This window comes from Orcinus orca, chromosome 4, assembly GCF_937001465.1.
Source record: "Orcinus orca chromosome 4, mOrcOrc1.1, whole genome shotgun sequence".
Lineage (NCBI taxonomy): Eukaryota > Metazoa > Chordata > Mammalia > Artiodactyla > Delphinidae > Orcinus > Orcinus orca.
This window is the reverse complement of record NC_064562.1, coordinates 118,738,264-118,761,630: the sequence shown is the minus strand read 5'-3', so window position 1 is coordinate 118,761,630 and position 23,367 is coordinate 118,738,264. Positions and strand designations below refer to the sequence as shown.

The 23,367-nt window shown below is 51.8% G+C and overlaps 1 protein-coding gene across 1 annotated transcript; it reads left to right on the top strand.

Moving 5' to 3' along the window:
• Nucleotides 1–2,355: 2,355 nt before the first annotated feature.
• LOC117201237 (janus kinase and microtubule-interacting protein 2-like) lies at nt 2,356–22,895 on the top strand. The gene is made up of 5 exons (XM_049708914.1): nt 2,356–2,526; nt 3,929–4,006; nt 6,841–7,044; nt 17,031–17,096; nt 22,845–22,895. The coding sequence occupies exons 1-5, from the start codon at nt 2,356–2,358 to the stop codon at nt 22,893–22,895; spliced, it is 570 nt and encodes a 189-aa protein (XP_049564871.1).
• Nucleotides 22,896–23,367: the final 472 nt, after the last annotated feature.

Here is a 23,367-nt window from a genome sequence, read left to right as displayed (position 1 = left end):
ACCTCCCACGAGAGTCCTCTTCCCGTGCCCTGTGGGCTGACTCACTTCTCCCTGAGGGTTTGGGGGCAGGCAGGCACCCTGTCTCCACTCCCCAGGTTCTCACCCCGGAGCGAGGCCCCATAGACATCTGGCCGGACTCCGATAAGAAATCCATGCCCTCACACGCCCAGGAGGCCCAGGGCCAGCATTTTCTGTTCTCACTTTACTCTCCCAGTGGCTGAAGAGGACCTGTCAAGTTTTTTCTTTATGTGCATAATATGCCTGTCAAATCTTTGTTTTTTAACAATGAGAAAAAACTGGACATTTTGTTCTACAAAACCTAAGAGCAGCTTGTAGTGATTCAAAACTGGAATTTTTTTTCCATTTTATTTTATTTATTTTATGACTGCTTGCATTAGGATAGTAAAAAATGAAATATTTTTCATTCCTTGTCAAAAATATGCTTACCTGTCTCTAAGACATTGCACACCGGCTCAGCACCGTCTAAAGCAATGCTGCATTGGGTGCCTGCTTCTGCGGCTGGCTCTGGGGCCGCTCTTGGGGGCCATGCTAACATGGACTTTAGCGGGGAGGCTCTGTGGGCGGAGCTTTATCTAGGCTTGTTCCCACTATGGAGCCAGAACACACCCCACAGACCTCCAGACCCCTGCATCCTCCTTCCCTAAGCAAACATCTATTAGGTGCTTGCCTCATGCCAGGCCCTGTGCAGGGTAAGGAAATTTAACAGAACACATCCCATGTCGTGGGAAAAGGGAAACAGCAATCTGTCAGGTGAGTGCTGTGACAGGGGATCCATGGAGGGCACCAGGCCCCACAGACTCAGGAAGCCGGGCAGGCTTCCTGGAGGAGGCGACAGCTAACTCAGGTCCAGAGGCGGAGTAGGTAAAAAGGCCTGGGGCTGAAGCTGGGGATGGGAGAGGTGGTGATGTTCCAGGCAGAGAGAGCAGCATGTGCAAAGGCCCTGAGGTGAGGGAAGGCATGGCTGGTCCCCCAGCCATTGTCAGGAGCGATGGGATCTCCTTGGGGAGGCTTTCAGTGGGAGCAGGGAAGGTCCATGAGAGATGCTAAGTGTTTGGAGAGAACACGCTGGCTGGTAGGCAGAAGGGGATTTGGGGTCCGACGTGAGCCTGAGGGCTGAGAGGGGGCCTGCGCTGGGTGGTGGTGGTGGAGTGTGGTGGGTGGGGTTTTGAAACGGGAGGGGGTAGAACCAACGTTTGGGAAGTGAAGGGGGAGGAGCCGTGGCTGCTCCCAGTTCCCCAGTCAGGGTGAGCTGGGGCTTTTCCCATTCGAGGGAAGCCCTTTCTCAGGGAGCTTGAGGCATCGGGGTGTGGGGGGCAGATCTGGGCTGGAGGGGGACATTTCAGAGAGGGAGAGAGCATAGGGGAGGGTGGAACCCCCAGGGGAGTGCTGAGGAGAGGGGATGGGCAAGGGTGGGGCCTTTGAAAAGGGTGCCAAGAGTCCAGGACGGGCAGCCGCAGCCAGAGGAGGAGGAGGAAGGGTCTGGGCCGTCGGGAAGGGGCGCGTCCACAGGTGGGCAGCAGGCAGGCCCACGGCAGGGAGGTCGTCCGATGGCTTTAGCAACGAGGAGGTTGAATATACACATTTATACATGTTGTCAAACTGACACCCCTAAAACCTAAAACATCCCCACAGGGCATTAGCCAGGTGTGTGGACCTCCCACTGTGTCTCAGGTGGGCTTCTCGTAAAGAGACACCCACGTGCCTACACCTGAGGAACAGCGGCTCGCCTCCTGCTCACCCCCTCCCAGACCTGAGGACAGGCAGACGGACCCCCATCACCAGCCCATGGCAGGTGCCCCCGCCTGTGCTCTCAGGCCCTCACACCCTGCACGGCCAGACCCCCTTTCACGCCTGCACCCCGTGGTGCCCCCAGCTGCTCAGACACGCCCCAGTGGCTGCAGGGGTGCAGTCCCGCAGGCTGGGTTCGAAATCCCCACTTCTCACCTGTGTGACCTTGGACAAGTGACTTAACTCAGCTGCCATGTCTTCACCTGCTAAATGGGGAGATGCTGCCTTCTCCATGGGGTGGTCACGAGGGGGCCGGACGAGGTCCCAGGCGTGAAGCCGCCAGCACAGCGCTCGGCAGGGTAGAACCCAGGGAGGCTCGCCCGCCCGGCTGCGGGGATCCCAGGGCACACACTCGCAGCCTTCCACATGTATCCACCACGCACACCCACAACCTCCCCCACTTACAGGCTTGCCTGGGCTCACACCCCACACCTACCTGCATGCACGTACGCACGTGTGTGTACCCACGATCCCTGTGCTAACATCTGTCGAAGCTGAAACATCGGGATGGACTTGGAAATTCCATTTCGAGGACCACCTTGGGACATGACGGGGACCCTCTCCGGGCCAGGAGCCTCCTCTTGGAGGACGGCCCCCAGGGAGCTCTTGTTCTCACTAGCTGCGCGCTCTGTCCCTGCTGTTTTCCAGTGGCTGAAGCAAATAGAGGGAACGGAGGCGGCCCTGACCCAGAAGATGCTAGACTTGGAGAAAGAGAAGGTAAGAGATGCAACCCCCTAGGAGGGAGGGGGGTTGGCAGCTCAGAGAATTCGCTTCCCAGGAAGGCTTGGCGTGTGTTTCGTATTGATTTGCAATGCATTTCTAAATTTCGCTTTTGCTCTCGTGGCTGTTCTGTGTAAGTATCATCCATTCACTCAGTTATTCACTTGATACATATTTTTGGAGCCTCTGCTATCCTGGACACTATGTCAGGATTAGGGGTTCAGTAATGAATAGCGGGGTCCCTGCCTTGTCTAGCCTGCAAGCCCTTGGGGGTGTATGTGCGGGAGCTGGCAGCGGCAGCGTCGTGTGGGAACATTAGGGGAGGCACTTTGGTGGTAGGCAGGCACATGGACCAGGGGCTCAGGCACACCAAGGTGGAGCTCCAGGCTTCACTTGCCCCGTCTTGGCCATGAGTTTGGGAGAGACACACTAGACTTTGCTTCCTCATTGCTAATGGGGTTTCCTATCTCCGCCTCGCTGGGCCATAGGGATGAGAGATACTGGACACATGGCCCGTTTTCACGCTGTGCTTGGCACACGCGGTACCTGATAAACAGTGATGCCAGCTCTTCACCAGGTGCCGTGAGTGTACAGCGGGATCCATCTTCCCCAGCCTGGGGATGTCAGAGAAGTCTTCCCAGAAGAGATGGTTCTTGAGCCTTCAAAGACCAAATCGAGTTTTCTAAGTAGAAATGAGAGGGGAAGGACCAAGGAAGAGCCTAAGGCCTGGAAGCAGCGTGTTGGGCGGGAAGAGCCCTGGGCTGAATCACCAGGCCTGGGTGTCTAGTCCCACCTCTGTCACCAGTGAACTGTGGCATCTAGGGCAAGGCTCTGGTCCCCTCTGGCCCTCTGTTTCCTCCTCTATAAAATCAAGTGGCTGCAACTGCTGAGCTCTAAACCTGAAACCCTCCGATCAGTAATAAAAAAGGGATTTGGGTTTCGGAGAGATCACGCTTTCAGGGACTGAGTGACCAGAGGGTGGGGAGGATGCGTGCAGCAGTGAGAATAATCAGGAGGTGGGTGATGCCACTGGTGTGGGGAGGAAGAGCCACATCTGAGAACCAGCCGCATCCAGGGTCCCCCGGGATGTGACAAGAGGAATCGAGAAGGATTCCTGTAGCCCGGGGCGTGGGAACCAGGTCAGACACCTGAGAGGAAGGAAGCTGGGAGGAGTTGGGACAGGCTTGATCAAGGCTCCTGGGCCAGCGAGGCTCCTGCTGGGGATTCACGCAGGAGCAAGCAGGGCAGACCTGACATCCCTTCTCACCCAAGCACCTGGCAGGTCCCCAACTCGGTGGGACCGTCACTGTCCATCAAATGTGAGAAGGTTGGCTCTGAAGAGCTGCCCGGTGATGGGTTCTCACACTGACCTCGACCTTGGGCACCTGCTCTTTTTCAGGACCTATTCAGCAGGCAGAAGGGCTACCTGGAGGAGGAGCTAGACTACCGGAAGCAAGCCCTCGACCAGGCTTACCTGGTAGGACCGGAAGTGGGTTGCATGTTCTGATTCTTTAGACTCAGCATTACCGGCTGCTCTTCCTTTTGGGGCTGACGGCACATTTGGGGTCCTTGAAATGCCGCGTGGCGCGATACCGATGCCATCTCCACATTTCGACTGGTTTCAACCCGAATGACCATACAGATGAATTGTCACTTTTTCCAAATCAGTCATGATTTTTCAAAAGCATTTAGTTAGCTTGGTGGTTTCTTTGGGCATACTTATTCAGTTCTAGTAATCATTTGAGATGAAGGAAAAGAAACTTTCTGCTTATTAATATTTCTTATTAATATTTATTTATGCTTAAAGCCCAGAGCAAGTTTTCCCGTAAATAGCAAAAAGAGACAGTCACAGAGGAACAAAGGTAAAGCCATGAGTGGAGGGTGGGTGACGATCAGAACAAGAATTACTTGTTGTGAGGTCCTGTGCAGCATTGCGCCTGGGTCACAGAACTGGTTCTGGACTTACTGGTGATGAACATGAGGTGGGACCATGCTCAGGTTCATATGGCTTTGAGGGGGCATTTCCAGGATGTCCCCACAGCAGAGCGCACTTGGAGTTCAACACCGCTCTTGCAGGAAGAAGCAGTGAGTATATAGAGTCTGGAGCAAGGCTTTGCTCAGGTCATTTGTAGCTAACATCATTTTACAGAGTGGGTTTGTACCTAAGCAATGCAGAATCAATAACTAAAAGTCCCCGTCTCCATGAAGACAGAGAGTAGGACGCTGGGCTTAGCACAGGTGGGAGATTCTGGACTTGAAGGCTGGTCCACCTCACTGCGACCCTCGAGCCTTTGTATCCAGGCTCTGAGGCTTGAATCCCCAGGGCAGGGGGCAGCAGATGGAGAAGGTCAGGACGGTTTGGGCCTCATCAAGAAGTGGCATTTCCCCATTCAGTTCTTACTTCTGGGCACGTGCTGTTAAGGGCAATTTAGAAATGAAAACATACTCATCCTTTTCTTCCCTCTTTCACTTTTTTGGGTTTTCCTTGATTCTGTACATTCTCCATCCTTTTGCAAGTGCCCTTTGCCGCTGCACTATACACCACCTCTGTCCTTCCCTGGCCTTCCCCAGAAAGTTCTGAGGAATATGATTTCAGGAGATAACGTAGAAACGCATGGCCCCAAAAGGAGGGAGAGGCTGCCGGAGAGTAAGTTTGGAAAACTCTGAGGACTTCTTGGGTCCTAAAGGATGGGCTGAGACTTCAAGAGGAACAGAGCAAGCCATGTCCAAGTTCAGTGGTTCTTGGGGCCCTCTTTCAAGGGACATCTCGCAAGACGGGTGTTTCCCAACGCACTTTGGAAAACTTGGTGTCCGCCTTTGGCTCTCTAAGTGCCATGTGCAGAAAGGCCCTTGGGGACCCTGAGTCCAGGTTCCACAGAGGAGGCCCCTGGGCGTGCTGATCCTGCCACTGGGTAGAAATGACATTCTTACCCAAAGAATATTCCAAAGCCTCAAGTGGGCTTTCAGGCACATGACGAGATTGGAGCTGTGATCAGTGCTCGGCTGATCTGAACGGTCAGGGAAGAAAAGTCTCCAGAGGGTGGCAGTGCCGTGGCCGCGGGCAGAAGGGAGGACAGCAGGTGCCAAAGTCACACCTGTGTTCCTTTGTCGTTGAGCTGAGTGAGATGGTGCAAGGCCACAGTGGAGCTTCCAGAATTGGGTGGTGGGGTCCTGGCTGGAAGCTGGCCACATGCGGGTCTCCTAGGAGCCCAGCTGCTGCAGGGGGAGGGGGTGGCCAGCAGGCACAGGCAAGCTCCGGCTCCACGTGGATCCCTTGGCTGTGTCAGTGGACAGATTCCCACCTTCTAGTTTCCCAGGGGCGACGACTAGGGTCAGGACAGGGGAATTTGATGCCTGCTGGCTAAGATCGGTCTGATGGGCCTGGAATTCCCTTGCGGGGGAGGTTAGCACAGCCATGCTGAAGCCGGGGAGGCTGCAGGAGCAGGTGGCCACAGGCACAGAGGGCCACCCGTGTGGACCCACTGCTTCAAACCTCCTCCTGCGGCTTCATAGCAATTACCATTAAAATGGGCGATTGGTCTATAGCGTCTTTGGGAGAGAAAGAGCTGTTCCTAGCAAGGGACGTGGGCGGGGATTTAGGATGGCAGAGAAGGAGATACTTCTCTCTTCTGTCCCTACATATTCCCATGAGGTAAATGTATTTAAGTGTCTCGCCGTGAGGCTGAAAAGAAATAACTTCCTCTCATGATGAAAACTCTGAGCTTTCACAAGGATCTCCTCCCCTGGCTACTAGTCTCTCATGTGCTCTGCTAACCAGGGGTGTCTTGCTTTTCAGAGGGAGGAGAGAGCAATAAGGACACTGTCCCCATTTGCTTGGGGTTGAAATTGCTTTTCTAATTAGGCAGCTGAATGCCAAGTGCGTGCCATTTGGGACACATTTTCCACGCTACTCGAGATAAAAGGCGAGATTTGTTCCCAAGCTGGGGACAGTAAATTGGAAGCCAAAGACAAAAATAAAGACCAGTTGAGTCAAACCTCTCTTTGAATCACACATCTTAAGGGGCGGTTATGACTATTTCTTCTTATTGCCCTAGTCCCCTCCTGTACAGAGCACGGTGTCTTGATTGAACAGAGTTAAGAAATGTTCTCAAAACCGTGTGCACAGGGCTGAAAGGGGCTCCCTCGCCCCCATGCCCACCCCCGAGGCCGCTGGCCGCTCTGCTCGGCCCCTGCATTCCTCCCCTCCCTGCCCAAGATCCCCCAGCTGGGCCTCGCTCGGCTGCAGTGTCCTAGGGGTTCCCGTCCACCCACCTGTGACCTCCCACTGTCTGTGTGATTTGGGCCGCTCAGAAAATCCAGGAGCTGGAGGCCACGCTGTACGATGCACTGCAGCAGGAGCCGGGGCGGCGGGCCAGCGAGGCGCTGAGCGAGGGCCAGCGGGAGGACCTGCAGGCCGCCGTGGAGAAGCTGCGCAGGCAGATCCTGCGGCAGAGCCGGGAGTTTGACAGCCAGATCCTGCGGGAGCGCATGGAGCTGCTGCAGCAGGCCCAGCAGGTAGGGGCAGGGGCCCAGCTGGGCGCCACTGGCCACCATTGGCCACCATCCCCGCTCCTCCACCCCTCCTGTCCCCTGTCGGCACACTGACACCTCTGACGGGCACAGTCGTTGGAGAGCTAGCAGGAAATCAAGTTTCCGTGAAGCAGGGAGGTCTTCCCGTGGACGCCCTCATAGCCCACAGGTGAATCCTCAGTGATGGGGAGACGCGGGGCTCTCGGGCCCACTATACCGCCAACTGTTTCTGATCACACACTTAAACAACACAGTCCCCGCCCCAGCTAAATGGTAACACAAACCAAAGCAAGGCATCCCCTCTTCCTCCGGCATTTGTGTTCTGTTTAAACTCAGGTTCTTGTAACCAGGAGGCGCGGGCTGGACGGTTTGCTTTGGGGCTGATCTTGTGATGACGGCTACTTTGAGGACTGGACCTGTAGGCTGTATTAGTTGTCACCTCTGTATTCCTAAATGTGTTTGGGGTCCTGTGCGAACGTTATGTGCTGCCGAGCGCACGGGGACCAGCTTCCCGGGACTCGTGAGGGGGACAAAGATGAGGATGCAGCCGTCGCTCTGGCATTCATTGGGCACGCACTGTTTTAGATCCTTTACCTCACGGCACTCCTGCAGGTGGGATGATTATGTCCATTTTCCTGGTGAGAAAACTGAGGCTCAGGAAGGTTTACTCACGTGCCTAAAGGTCACACAGCTCATAAGGAATCCTGTCTGTGAGGAAGGATCTAGATAACCAGTGGGGGTCGGTGTCACAGAAGGAGAGAGACAGAGACAGAGAATTGGAAGAAGGAGCAGGTAGAGAGCTGTGTCCGAAGCAGCAGAAGCCCCCATTAGGACTGAGAAGCCAAGATCCCCGGTGGGTTTGGAAGGGGTGTGGGGGGCACAGCCGACTGCATTCGGTTGAGGACTGAAAGGTCCGTGATGAAGGGGGAAAGGGTAACTGGAGGTTATGACGGCGAACTCTTCATTCCACACTTGATTTGGGTGAGAGGACTTCGGGCATCCCCCACGACCCTCCACCTGGGCTCCCGCACTGCCCCGTCTGTGCCAGTGTGATCTGCTCGCCAGCTCCCGAGTGACCTGGCTCCGATGGGCATAGCTCCTGAGCTGGTATGATGTCTGGCACATGCTAGGAATGCTGGGGACACCAGGAGGGAGAGGATGGAGATGGAGGGGAGAGAAGGGAAAAGCATGGAGGGGGTGTGACAAGGACACTGTCACTGAACCATCTCTGTTATGGTCACATCGCTAGTGAAAAGTCCCCTGAGGTGGCTGCACCCCAGCGGGACAGATCCCGAGCATCTAGCGTGACTGGGGCTCTTCAGTCGGTGCACACAGAGTGCTGGGGGTATGGGGAGGTCCCTTCCCAGGGCAAGCTGTGAAGGTTCCGATGGAGGGCTCAGCTGAGCCAGGTTTTGAAGGTAAATAGGAAGAAGCCAGGTGGCCATTGGGGGAGCAGTGTTTCAGGCAGCAGCAGAGCAGGGGTGGTCAGCTGGAGTAGCAGTGGTTTAAAAAACAGACCCTGGGACAAGACAGCCTGGCTTTGAACCCTGTTTTCCCACTTATTGGCTGTGTGGCTTTGGACAAGTGACTTAACCTCTCTGGGTCTCACTTTCCTGAGATGGTAATAATGCCTACTCACTGGGATGCTGTAAGGTTTAAGTGAACTATTACATGGAAAGTGCTCTCAGTAAGTGTAGGCAGCGTTATTATTGCCAAGTGTAGGCTGTGAGTAGGTGTAGCAGGACCAGGACCAGACCAGGCTAAGAGCTGGATGCTGGATTAGCTAATGCCCAGCACTGGGTGTCGTTTGCAGGACTTGTCAACTGAGTGTGAATGAAGGGGTTGATTTCATGTTCAGCAAATCCAGCTCAAAGCAGAGCATTTGTGTATTTGAACCAAAAAGTCATTACCCACCTGAGGATCCAGATCTCACGAAGGTGCTGGTTACAGTCTAAGTCCAGAAAGTGTGATGGAGGGGCCAGTGAGCACACCCAAAACACAAAGGGCAATGCCACATGTGGCCGTGACTCCCTGAAAAGCACCATGTCCCACATACTAAGAGAAAAAGGGACTCAGGTGATTAAAAAAAAAGCAGCAGAAAGCAAGCCATGCTGGCTGTGTGGTCGATTGAGGACTAGTCTCCCTTAAAGAAGAAAATCATTTCAAATACAAGTGTTTTGGAGTGTTTGTGTAAGATCGTATGGGACCAATCACTTCATTTTACATTTCTCTTGACCTACCTAGTAAATTGCATGTACCTAAGCATGGGGAAAGTTGACTAAGAGCTTGACCCAGGGCTGGGAGCTGCTTTTCCTTTATCTCTGGAACATTTTCAAATCAGTTGAGAATTCTGCTGAGGGTAAATGGTAGATACCCTTCCTCCCACCGAAAATGCCCTCACTCTCATTAATATGCACTGATAGGCGTCTGTCAGCCAATACCAATGACAGATGATATATCACTCTGAGGCATTAGTGAGGTAGGACATGCAAATCAGTTAGTGAGCGCCTGGTGCCTGGGAGGTGTCTAGTAAAAGGAGGACTCTCTTTATATAATTACAAACATGGATGTTGACACCCGAGGCCGCGTTCTGTTCTGTCCACCCTGGCTACTCAAAGTGTGGTCCGTGGAGCATCTCCTGGGAGCTCTTAGAAATGCAGACTCTCAGTGCCCACCCCAGACCTACTGAATAGGATTCTGTGTCTACAAGATTCCCAGGAGATTTCTGTGCAAGTTAAGTTGTTAAATGCTAGTTAGTCTGAGAGATACATGGCTGTGAGTTAGAGAGGGGTGTAAGTGTCTGTATTAGTTTACTTGGGCTGCCATAACAAAATACTACAGACTGCATGGCTTAAACAACAGAGGTTAGATGTCCAAAATCAAGGCCTGGCTGATTGGGTTGCTGGGGAAGGCTCTTTTCCTGGTTTGCAGACAGCCACCTTCTCTCTGTGACCCCCACATGGCAAGGGGGATGCGGGGGGCAGATTGGGGCAAAGATGAGAGGGAGAGAGATTGTCCTTTTGTTATAAGACCACCAATCCTACCAGATTAGGGTCCCACCTATGACCTTATTAGGGCTTCAACATAAGAATTTAGAGGGGTCACAATTCTGTCCATAGCAGGTTTCCCGTTACATTTTTGGCTTTGTAAGGAAATGAGTTCTCATGCCTTCTTCCCTGACTCAGCTCAGGTGAGCCCCTCCTCCATCACATCATGCCACAGAATCCAGGGGAAAGCTTCCACCTCCTCCCTTCTCTGGGCTCAGCTCCGGAACTGTCAGCAAGGCTACGCCCTCCTGACCTCCTGTTCTTCGTGGGTGGTTCGGAGCAACTCTAGCTCCAGGCTTTGTCTTAAGGGTCCTGTGTCACCCTGTAGGCAGAAATGCTTGGCCAAACTCTCCCAGTGTGGCACAGATGTAACCGATGATGCCATGACATTCACAGATTCTTGCTCCCCCCTCTCCCAGCCCAGCATCACACGTGTAATAGCAGCAGGAAGCAGGAGCCCAGGCAGCATCTCAGGGCCTTTGCAAAAGATGCTCAGAGTTCAGAGTACATCTGTTTTACTGGGTGTTTCCTTTAAAGGGATGGGCTGGATTTGGTTCATCCAGGTGATGCCTGGGTAGAGAGACTTTCCTTACAACCAGCCCCGTGACAGCGTGATGCTGGGGACAGAGAGACCCTCCTGTCTCAAGCTTTCATTCAACAGCATATCACTGGGCACCAGTCATGTGCTGGGCACAGGTCTGGCCGCTGGAGATGCAGCAGTGGGCAAAGTTCCTGCTTTCCTGGGGGGTGTCTTTTCATATCTCACTGAGGGGAAACAGGCAACATGCATGTAGATATCAGAAACGGTGAGACTTGAGGCTAAAATGATGTGAGAGGTGAGCCATTCAGCTATTTGAAGAGAGAACAGCAAGTACAAAGACCCTGAGGTGGGAACAGGCTTATTATGCTGGAGAAAATGTTTACATTGTTCATCAGCTGTAGTTTTCAAAAGCAGTTCCCACCACATACAGAATTTTTAAAAGAGACCATCAACCCGAAACAATAGTTGTAATGAGCATTGTTAAAACCCCAGTTTGTAGAGTATCACATGACTTGTAAAACTCTTGGCTATCTAAGTGTTTGACCCAGTTTAATTGATGGGAAACAGAGGCCCAGGGGCCAAAACAACTTGATTAAGGCCAACCCACCTTTAGGAAGCAGTGGCCATTGCGCTAGGGGCCAGTTCTGAGTTCACATCATACTAATTCCCTGAGGTTTACTACTTGTTTTTGGCAAGTGTTTGTCCTGAATTTGATAGAGTCTCCAGAAATCTGGCATTAAAAAAAAATAGTTTAGAAGAAGCCACATTTCCAATGGGAGAAGGGCGTTAGGAGCCTGAGAATTTCAAACGTGCATCCCAGTGATTTTTTTTTCCCTCCAGGAACATAAAAAACAGCATTTTAAAGCTTCGAATGGAGAGCTACGATGTGGCATTAGTAGCACAGGGTCTTGGGTCAGACAGGTCTGGATTCAAATCCCCCCGGCCCCGCCCAGCGTAACCTGAGACAAGGTACTTCAGCTCTGTGATCCTCTCGTGGGTGTCCTCATCTGCAGAATGGGGACACTGCCAGCACACATCTCAAGGGTTGAGGTCAATGGAGAATTTCTGTGAAGCATTTGGAAGAGAACCCACCATGAATTAAGCCCTGGACAGGTGTCAGCTCCTACCCGCTGCCCTGGGCCTTTCCCACCCAGCCTGGCCTCCACTGTAGGTTCTGTCACTCACAGTAACAAGACCCCTGCTGGAGTCCCCAGCACATGCTGATCAGGCAAGTGCGGTCCAGGCTGTGCTCCAGGACTGGGAAGAGGGAGAGTGAGATGCCCTTGGCCTTGTAGAGCTCACATCTGGTATAGTGAACACAGAGGCAGGCCCTGGGCAGGGGGTGGCCGTGACGGGGGTTGGGGGGTGCTGGGAGCCAGGGAGAGACCTGCTGGTGGGGGGGGACCTCGACATGTACACCTGAGGGTAGGAAGGAATGGGCCCTGCCCAAAACCCCCCAAGTCTTCCCTTCATTCTTGGAAGAAGATCCCAGGTGCGTGCGCTCTGGCCCCGTGTCACCCCAGCCCTTGTGCCCAGATCCAGCCTTGCATCTGCTGTCCCCCTGCTGGGGACACATTCCTCAAATGTCACCCGAGAGCGGCTGCCCCATGGTCTTGCTTAACCAGCTGCTCCCCTGATTGACTTTTCTTCCTGTCACTTCTCACTACTTGGTCTTTGCTGACTGTCTCCCCACGAGGCTCTGAGGGCAGGGGAGCTGCCATGTCCCAGTGCCCAGAACAATGCTGAGTGCAAGCACAGCACAGAGGCACAACACAGCACGCACAACACACAGCACACACAGCACAGCACACACAATGCACAACACAGTAAATATAACACACAACTCACAGCACACACAACATGGCACAGCACACACAATGCACAACACAGTACATATGGCACACACAACACAACACAGCACACACAACACAACACGGCACAGCACACACAATGCACAACACAGTACATATAACACACAGCACACACAACACAACACAACACACAACTTTCAGAACACAGCACAGCACACACAACACAGCACACACAGCACAACACACACAACACAACACAGTACAGCACACACAACACAACATAGTACAACACACACACAACACAACACAGCACAGCACTGCCAGGCATTCTGGCAGCACTGAGCTGCATCTGACCCGGCCTGGAGCACCAGCTGCCTGCGTTGATGGGAAGAATGCGTCCCAGTTTGCCCTGGATGGCCCCTGTCCGTTTTGCCTGCATTTGGCCCATGGGATGCAGTGATGTGACATCATCAGCCTGGCCCCAGCGGACATTTCAGTTTTCAAGCCCTATTAAGTAAGGGGAAAAGTGGGTGCAGGAAAAAAATCAATCAGCCCATGGTACCTTTCCCAACAGAACGATTCTGCATATTTGCAAAATGTTCTCTCGGCGTGAAGATTGGAGTCGATCCACTCATATAAACTTGCTTTGTCCTCTCCCTCCCCAGGCTTTACTCCCCAGCACCAGCTGGCCTGCACCACAGATACCTGCTGGGACCACAAGCAATTGCAGTACCACCCTCACCCCTCACTGCCCCTCCCTGCCAATCCATCCACTGCACCGCAGAAGCCTTCCTAACACGGCATAGCGCCACCCCTCCCCAAAGACCCTCCCTGGCTCCCCCGTGGCCAGAAGATGAAGTCTGGGTTGCTTAGCCTCGCACCCTGAGCCCCTGGGCCCTGTGCTCACCTCTACAAATGCACTGGCTGCCTCTCTCATGAGCTTCTCCTGCTCCATGTCACACCATTTTCATTTGCAATTTTTCTAACGTCTACATACCAGGCTCTGTTCTAGGTGCTGGGGATAGAGCACTTGCTCTCATGAAGCTTATATTCCAGTGCAGGGAGACAGATCAGTGATGGCACATAGAAGGGGCTCCATAAATGTTGGTTCACTGATGGTCACACCAACCCTCTGAGTGGGAACCACTGATGCAGTTTCACAGGTGAGGTGAGTGAGTTCTCAGAGAGGGTAAGCAACTTGCCCAAGGTCACACAGCCAGGAAGTAGCAGAGCTGCAATGTGAACCCATGTCATGAGATGACAAAGCTCTTAAGCACTGCCCCTTCCAGCCTCCCATGCCTGGATGAGAGACTGACCCTAGTTATTAAAAAAATTCAGGAAAGACTAGAATGAGAATCAGCTTCTCAGGCTGAGTTTTTTTAAATAAAAATATTTATTTACTTTTTTTTCACTTAATCTTTTTAAAAAAAAATTTATATTGGGGCATAGTTGATTTACAATGTTGTATTAGTTTCAGGTGTACAGCAAAGTGATTCAATTATACATATGCATATATCCATTTTTTTCAGATTCTTTTCCCATATAGGTTATTACAGAATATTGAGTAGAGTTCCCTGTGCTATACAGTAGATCCTTGTTGATGATCTATTACATATATATTAGTGTGTATATGTTAATCCCAAACTCCTAATTTATCCCCCCCCCATCTTTCCCTTTTGGTAACCGTAAGTTTGTTTTCAAAGTCTGTGAATCTGTTTCTCTTTTGTAAATAAGTGCAAAAAATGGGCAGAAGATCTAAATAGACATTTCTCCAAAGAAGACATACAGATGGTCAAAAAGCACATGAAAAGATGCTTAACATCACTAATTATTAGAGAAATGCAAATCAAAACTACAATGAGGTATCACCTCACACTGGTCAGAATGGCCATCATTAAAAAGTCTACAAACAGTAAATGCTGGAGAGGGTGTGGAGAAAAGGGAGCCCTCCTGCACTGTTAGTGGGAATGTAAATTGTACAGCCACTATGGAGAACAGTATGGAGGTTCCTCAAAAAAACTAAAAAGAGAGCTACCATATGATCCAGCAATCCCACTCCTGGGCATATATCCAGAGAAAACCATACTTTGAAAAGATACATGCACCCCAGTGTCTATTCATAGAAGCACTGTTTACAATAGCCAAGACATGGAAGCAACCTAAATGTCCATCAACTGATGAATGGATAAAGAAGATGTGGTACATATGTACAATGGAATATTACTCAGCCATAAAAAAGAATGAAATAATGCCATTTGCAGCAAGAAGGATGAACCTAGAGATTATCATACTATGTCAGTCAGAGAAAAACAAATATTATATGATATCACTTATATTTGGAATCTAAAAAATGATACAAATGAACTCAGGCTGATTTTTAAAGCCCAGAAGTTGTTCCTGGGAGATTTTTGCAAATCCTTCGAAAGCTGTAAAGCATTGTCCTCCCTCCACGTGGCATTGTGATTTGCAAGGCACTTTACCCCAGGTCCCCATTTCACCCCCAGGATTACAGGGTCACTGTGCAGTTATTACAGAAGAGGTGTTCCACACAGAGAGATTGTTTGATTACATGACTCTCCAAAGTCCACCCTCTGGTAAATTGGGGACCCGGGATCCAAGCAAGGGTCTAGCTGAGTTCTGTGCTCATTCTCAGATGCTCTCTGCCTGCCCGCCTTGCAAGGGGGTCTCTGGAGGGCGGTCACAGTCTCCCTCAGGTGGAAGAGAATTAGAAACATACTGGGTTTCTCGTCCTTTATAGAGCAGGTACTCTCTGCTGACTTTGCTATAAGTACTTTGCACAGATTCACTTGCTAAATCCTCAGATGTGGGCAGCACTATTACCCCCAATTTACAGATAAGGAAACCAAGGCCAGAGAGGCTGAACTACTTGCCCAAGGTCACATATCTGAGAGCAGAAGTATTTTTCATCTCTCTTCCGTGCCAATCCATCTTCTGTTTTGCTGCCAGTGTGATCTTTCCAGAATCAAAATCTCATTATTTCCTTACTTGAAATCCTTCATGAGTTCTCCATGACACCCCCAAATCTTCAAGTTCCTCATCGGGACATTCCAGACCCTCTGAGCTCTGCCCCCCAGCACTCCCAGCTCCCTGCACACACACACAACATTCCTTCTGCCTGGAGTTCCCTTCCCTCTTTGGCGTCTGGAAAACCACAGTGGGCTGGCTTTTGTGTTTCCTCTGGACCCCCCAGCCCACACTTCAACTCCTTACACCCCTCACCTCTGCTCAAGTGTGATCTTCCCTGAGCACCCCTATGAAATAGCACCCCATTCCTTCCTTACCTCTGCTCGACTTTCTCCATGACATCTGTATTCATCCAGGGCACCATCTATGTATTTGCGTAACACCATCGTCTGAACCTGACGGGACCACAAACTCGAGGCCCCGGGCATACTGAGCCATATTGGCCGAGTGGGTGAATGTGCCCACAGTGGTGGTTCTCAGAGTGGGGTCCCCCGACCAGCAGCAACCGCATCACCTGGGGACCTGTGAGGAATACAGCTTCTCAGGTCCCACCTTGAACTGCTGAGTCAGAAACCCTGGGGAAGGGCTCCTGGGACCCACAGGGCCTCCAGGTGATGCCGATCTGAGTTTGAGAATCTGGACAGAAGGCTTCTACGGACTGATGATGGTCCACATGCTTAATTCGGGCTGACCTGAGTCGCCGCCCTTCAGCCCGACAGCGTTCTCCAGAGGAGTGAGGTCTCCGTGTACATTCAGGGTTGGCAAGGCTGTAGCCAGCTAAGCAGCTGTCCGGGGGTATCAGCCCTTGAGGGGTATTGAAGTGCTACTGGACACATGACAATCTGGAAAAGGCTGTACTTGCCAGACCCCCTGGGTGGGATGCTGTGTGGAACTGGAAGGAACAGATGGATAAACCACCGAGGCTTGGCGTGCACCCCTAGGGGCATTCAGCAGGCGCAGAGCCAGGTAGGTGACCAACTGTCCCTGTCTCCCCGGGACTGATGAGTTTCTCAGGACTCTGGACTTTCAGTGCTAAAACCAGGAAAGTCCCAGGCAAATGGGACAGTTTGTCATCCTAAAACCTAGCACTACGTGGGCTTCTGAGAATCTGAGTGGACGCTACAGCCACGCCTACCACTGGCACTCATCTCTGCACCAGCTCTGAGGCTCCAGCTAAATGAATCTTGGACAAGTCATTTGGTGCTACTTCAAATCCGTGATCTCTATTAACCTGCCCAAGGCACCTCCATGTCCTGGTCTAGTCTTGATGTTTATGTTTTGAGAAGAGTACGCGCTGTATAATTCCATTACGGTGCATTTCAAGAAGAGGCAAAATCTACTTTTAGGGACAGAGGTCAGAATGGAGTCCCCTGGGGGCCTGAGGGAGCCTCCTGGGTGCTGGGGAAGCCCTCAGTCTTGATTCACGGGGTGGAGAGACAGGCCTGCACACGTATAAAAGTTAGTCGAGCTGCCCACTTATTATTTGTATGTGTCACTGCTTATACGCCACACCACGATAAACAACGAACAGTAAGGTTTGAACCTGGAAATTTTACTTTTTCTGATACAGAACTTAATGTGTTGCAGAGAATCCGAGAATTGGAGGATAAACTGGAGGTCCAGAAGCGACATCTGAAAGAGCTGGAGGAAAAGGTGAGTGGTGTGAGCTCAGACCACCCCCTGGGCTTCTCTCCATGAGTCGTTCACATGGAATATTCTCTTCTCCTGTCAGTTTCATGAAACCCAAGGAATGGGCTCTGTCTCCAGCCCTCCCTTCTCTGCCCATGTCCCCCAAACTGGCAGTCCAAGAAGTAGGTAGCCCCATCAAGTACTTTTCTAGGGAAGAAAAGCACAGTCCGGGGGCTTCCCTGGTGGCGCAGTGGTTGAGAGTCCACCTGCCGATGCAGGGGACATGGGTTTGGGCCCCGGTCCGGGAAGATCCCACATGACACGTAGCGGCTGGGCCCATGAGCCATGGCCGCTGAGCCTGCGCATCCGGAGCCTGTGCTCCGCAACGGGAGAGGCCACAACAGTGAGAGGCCCGCGTACCGCAAAAAAAGAAAAAAAAGAAAAGTACAGTCTGGGATCAACTTTGTGTGAGGGAGGAGGAGGGTGTCTATTTTTTTTTCCACCAAAGACCTTCAGGTGAACCCCTCTGACACTACCTCACCTTCTTTTGTGAGCCGTAAACCAGCCACAGACGTTGGACTCATTCACCTTGAACGACATATATGCCAAAAACCAGTGAGCGTTCTTAGAAGTCTCCTCCCTCCAGCAGAAAGTATGGCTGACACCCAGCCCCATTGTCTCCCTACGGCTATCACCATTTTAAGAGTGAGAACGTTGAGCCTGAGAAAGATTCAGACACTTGTCCATGATCCCACAGCTGGAAAGTGATACCCGGGGTCTCCAGGGATGTCACACCAGTGCCCCCGCCACACGTTGTTGGTCCAGACGGACAAATGAGTCCACACATGCGGCATCTTTGTCAGGGCACTTACCACTTCCTGTCCATCCACTAGCTTTTATTCATCTCTTTATCCAAGACAGTTCTTGCCACAGAATAGGGCATCATCAAGTGTTTGCAGAATGAGTAATAGATGAGTAGAGAGAAAACCTACAACTGCACATTTTATATCGCAGAGGTATGCTCACATGTGGGAACAGGTGAAGGGCTCTGACCCCATCGGGCTGGTCCGTTGGGGACAATGTGCCCCAGGAAGCTTGAAGGGTGATGTGCCGTCACCCCGGGGAAGCAGTTGGAGAAAGGGCATTTCTGGGCTTCGGGTATCTGAGGCTGGCCTTTGGAGAGAGGAAGCCGTCTCATTCCATGGACAGAGTGAGGCCAAAGTCACGAAAGCCACCAGAGAGCAGATTCAGGGCTATCTACAAATGGGATGACAGCCCGCTCTGTCTAGAGGGAATCAAATACAATGGCCCAAAGAGACAGAACAGCTCTTCAGATGGTACACCAGCTTCTCTCCTGGGAGTCAGCTATTACACAGGTTAATTCACCTTCTTGGCATCTTCCCATCTGCACCTGGAGCCCTGGGGCCTACCAGCCTGCACAACCAGCAGCGGGGCAGCAGAGGGTCATGGCTGGAGGATTTGGGCCAGTTCTCCTGTCGGCGCCCTGGAAATCCCATGGAAATTCAATTTAAGCAGATTCCTAGAGTCCCCATCTGCTGCGTGCCATCCCCCCTCCCCAGCTTCCAAGGTTATTTTGAGGAGCTGAGGGGATCTCAAGGATACTTCAAGGATTTCCCCACGGGCACTACTGGCCTGGGCTGGTAGAAAAATAACTCCAGCCACCATGGTCAGTGGTCAGGAACTCTGTCCCTGCCATACTCCGCAGGCTGGTCTTGGCAAGGACCTCCCCTACCCCGGGCCTCAGTTTCCTCATGTAGAATATGAAGAGCTAGGTGATTCTAAATGCCCCTTCTAGCTCTAACTTCCAGTGATTCTAAATTTTGTTTAAAATTTGTTGGCTGTCTGTTTGGATTTTCATTTTTTCAATAACAATTTAGGAAAAAAATAATGAATTCTTTTCAAAAGCCCTGGATAATGTTCAGACGTTTCACCTACTCACCAGCAATTCTTTTTGAATAACGCAAGTAATAAATAAACTAAGGGAAAAAACTCTACTCTCAAACTGACCTGTATAATTTTTCATTCCCTTAAAGTCATTTTTTTCTGCAAATTTTTTCTTTTTAAAGTAGACTAATCAAATGGTAAAAAGATTTTAAACAGTGGAATCTCTTGGGAGAGGGGGCCCTGGCAGGGATGGTATAGGGGCCGGTCCGCAGGTCGGACTGGATGACCTGTGACCTGGGTGGAATCTTCCTTGATCCTTGTACACATGTCATGCCTGGCCTTTGGTGGGACCATCAGCTAGGACTATTGGAGAGGTCTTCCTCTATATATGCTGTCCTGCCAGGTTCTTCAAGAAAGTCACACCTCTGCACCAAAAAGCCCTGGTCCATGGTGTACATCTCCCCTGTCTAAATTAGCCAGATGTTTGGGGACTGTGTAGGGACAACCCACCCTGGGTGACACATCCCACAGGATGGGTTTCTCCGGTGAAATCCATTCCTACAGCCCACTGACTTCCTGTTTCTCTTTCCAAACCCAACCCCGGTGGTGTAGTTCTTGTGAAATGCTGTCATTGAGTTCCATACTACATATCTTACATCTTTTTTTCTTTTCTTTTTTTCCCCCTCATTTTCTTTTGGTCTTATTTTATAGTTTTTGTTCCTTTTTTTGTTTTTCTCACTAGCATTCATTCTGTGGCCTTGATGACGTCAGTGAGCCAGGAACTCGGGTTGGTATCCTTTCATTTTCACTGATAAAAATGATTTTTCTAAAAAGGAGATTTCCTCCCAGCTCTGACTGTAACATTCCTTTAGGTGCCATGGAAAGTGGCCTTGTGGTAGATTGCCCCTGGTCAGGCTCACTGGCCCCGGGGCATCCAGGGGTCACTGGCGAGTTCCACCCCTGAGAGGAAGATCAGGGAGCGCTCTGTGAATAGGATTGGACAATGGGGACCTGGTTGTCCCCCTGTTGTATTTTATCTTGAGAAGGCGGTTGTGGCTTTTCCCCAAGGTTCTTTCTATTTTGGCTTTGGTTTTGGGTGCTCTCTATTGCCTGTGGGACAGTAAATTCACCGTAGGGTCCAGACCAGGGTGGGCTTCTGGGATCAGGGGTCTGCAGGAGTAGGAGGCTGATGGGCAAGTCCATGACCTGCATACAAAATGCCCAGGAAGCCTGTGTAAAGAGCCCAAGCTCCTTGCCTCTCCCCCACCACCTGCCCTGGACCCCAGGCCTGGTTTTGATGCCATCCCGGCAGCTGGTCCTTCTCTGATCGTTGGACCCTGAGTGTGTCTCATCCTGAGTTCCTTCTTTGGCACCCAGGCCTCCCCCGTTCTCCCTGTTCTGAGTGTCCACCATGGACTGGGGTCTGCCAGGGCCCCTAGAGTCTAGAATTCCGCTGCTGAATCCAGCCCAGGTGAGGGCCCTGTGAATTCTGAGGATGCCCACAGCCTACTAGCCGCCTGGACCCCCAGGCTGAGCTCTGACACCTGTCCCTGCCTGATACTGTGGATACCCTGAGCCCAATCCCTGCACACAGGGCTCTTCCTTGGACCCTCTGTGCCCTGGTCCTAGGACAGCGCTTGGCACATGGTTGATGCTCATGCCGTGCTTGTGCAGCAAATAAAGGAATGATCCCAGGTCTGAGCAGACTGGGAGTGGGGGTTGCCATAGCGGGTTGGGGGTGGGTGCTGGGAGACAGGCCATCTGAACCCTATTTCCTCGCTCCCTGGATTGTCGGGGAAGGTCCCTCAGTGGGCTCAGCTGGAGAGTTCAGGACAGTGATGGGAACAGGTGAGGGCAGATAGCCAGGGGCTTCCCCAGCCATTCTCCCCCTTGGTTCTTGTGTCATGTCAAATTATTTTTTAATTTTCCAGGATAGAAAAAGAGCTTATGGAATAAACTGAGTCCTATGGCAAACCCAACCCCACTCAAACCAAAATTCAACAGCAAAACAAGCTATTCCAAGCCCAGAAACTGAAACCAGAATTCACAGATACTACACGACAGCTTGAACGGGAGGCATTTAGGATCTATGGCTGGGTCCTGGCTGGGCCAAGCTGTAGGAGCTCTGCAAGGATGATGGGGAATTTGTCAAGCTCAGGGCCACATCCAAGTCCCCACTGTGGCACCTTCAAGAGCCCGAGGGGCAGAGACCTGAATACCAGGAAACCAAGTGCAATTACTAGAAATGGATTGATTGGAGAGCCACTGCACTGTCTGGGGACAGACTGCATCCTTGTCCCTGCACAGCATGCCTCCCCTAGCTGTGGTGTGTGTGCCCGGCTAGACACTGACTGTGTACATATGTCTCCATGAACTGTGCCATGTGAATCCTGGAGTCTATCAGCCAGAGTGACTTGCAAATGTCCCTGTGATCTGAACCCAAAGTCAAGCCCCAGTCAACAAAACCCTCCAGATCTGTGTGCAGCTGAAATCAGCAGCTGTTGGCCAGAGAGAGAGGACTGGAGCCTTGCCCACTGTGGACGGTGGACCCCAGGACCTCGGATTTACAAGGGGGAGGCCACAGGCTCCATCACTCTTGAGGGTGAAAGTTCCAGAGCTTGACTGCACCTGGGCCATTGTAGATCAAGGATTGAGAGGTGGACAGCATCCCCGCCTAGACCACACTCGGGCTGTCTCACATCTGGGTGGTAATTTGCAAGGGGCTGGCCAGGAAGAAATGCTGGGTTGTGGAGTGATCCCTGGAGCACCCGCAGGAAATGAGGCTCCTTCCGCAGTGGTCTGAGACCAGGTCCACTTTCTTACAACCTCAGCCATTCCTGATCCCAGCAGACCTGCCTCTGCACCACGCCTCCCAGGAGAACGATGGATTGGGTGGGGCTGCCGAGGAGGCCAGGACACCAGCTGGTGGAAGTCAAGCCCAGGAGCAAATCCTGGAGAAGAGAAGTTACTTTCGGATGTTGTTGCTGTTGTTATTCTAGGGTGAGCAGGTGGGTGGGGGAGCATCTCCAGGAAAAGGCACCTGCTCATATGACTGATCCCTCCCAAACTTTTGGAAGGAAGACGTTGGGAATCAAAGTAGATCAAGTGAAATGGAAGGTAGTGAATGTGAAGCAAAGGACAGCTGCATCTTGTTGGAAGGAGCAGCTGAAGGCAAGGATGGGTTGATCCCAAGGATGGAAAGATTCATTGCTCTGTGTTTGTTGGGCTGCAAGAGCAATCCTATAATTTCTAGTGAGAATAACCTTTGGAGAAAACTAAAATGACTGAAATGCAGGCTACCAAAGGAGTCAAGGAGGGCAGGGAATCCAACAGAGGAGCTGAAAGTTCTCAGAAGGATAAACCCAAGGATGGAGAAGGACATGGAGCTCAGCACAGAAGGGGCACCCAACCAGATGGAGAGGGATACTCAAACCAAACCAAAGGATTAGGGGGCTCTAAGAAAACACACACCCAAGATAGCCGAGAAGTGATCATTCTCTTTTGAAATCTAAACCCAAAGCACCACCACAGCAGCCCCCATGACTTTCCCACATCTGATAACCAAAAGCAAATGAACTGATGTCTTTGCTTGAAAAAAGCAGGCATCTGAGAACTCCAGGCAGCAATGGGAATGTGGAACCATGCAGCAACTGAAAATGAAAAGCACGTCTGCTTTCTCTGGGGCCAGAGAAACACAGAGAAGCCTTGCTTTGCTAACTTAGTGGCAGAAGTCCAGGAGGTGTGCAAGGTCTCTGGGAAGCTAGTCCCACAGCACAGAGTGTCCATCCCTCCCTGCTGCAGGAGTGTGGGCCTCATGCCCTACTGCCCCGCGCTTCTGTCTTCTCAGCTCTCCCACTCGGACAACAGGATGCCAATGGCAGTGGCTTTGAAGTCAGACCCATCCAGGTCCACTCCTAGACCAGCCACTCCCCTGCAGTGGACACTGGCAAAGTACTTGCCACTCAGAGTCTTAATTTCTTCATCTGTGGAATGGTGGGTGATAGTTCCCACATAGCACCTCACAAGAGGTCTTCTTTGGGCACAGCTAGACAGTTAGACCCAAAGACTCTCCGATACTGGCAGGAGATGCAGCAGGCAGCATCTGATGCACCCCTGTGGAAGTCGTCCTCCAAGGAGACCATACGGCCCACAGGGGACCAGGGGCCAGTCTCTTTGGCCCCCAGGAGACAGTTCAGGTGCGAGCCAGTGAGGCTCATACAGGCAGGTGCAGGGAGCCAACAATGGGTCGGCATTTCTTGTGACGGTCCCAGGCATCGCTTCCAAGGCTCCTGCCAGGGACAGGCCCAGTCACAAGAGCCACAGGGGGCCTCCGAGTTCTGGCGGCCCACCAGGTGCGTACTCGTGTACTCATACGTCATCCTCTGCCCTC

What these genes read in the sequence shown, in the direction of transcription:
- LOC117201237 (XM_049708914.1), top strand. Translation starts at nt 2,356, where the DNA reads ATGACGGGGACCCTCTCCGGGCCAGGAGCCTCCTCTTGGAGGACGGCC. An exon ending in TAGACTTGGAGAAAGAGAAG is followed by an intron (nt 2,527 to 3,928) that starts GTAAGAGATGCA and finishes GCTCTTTTTCAG; the next exon opens with GACCTATTCAGCAGGCAGAA. An exon ending in CCCTCGACCAGGCTTACCTG is followed by an intron (nt 4,007 to 6,840) that starts GTAGGACCGGAA and finishes TGGGCCGCTCAG; the next exon opens with AAAATCCAGGAGCTGGAGGC.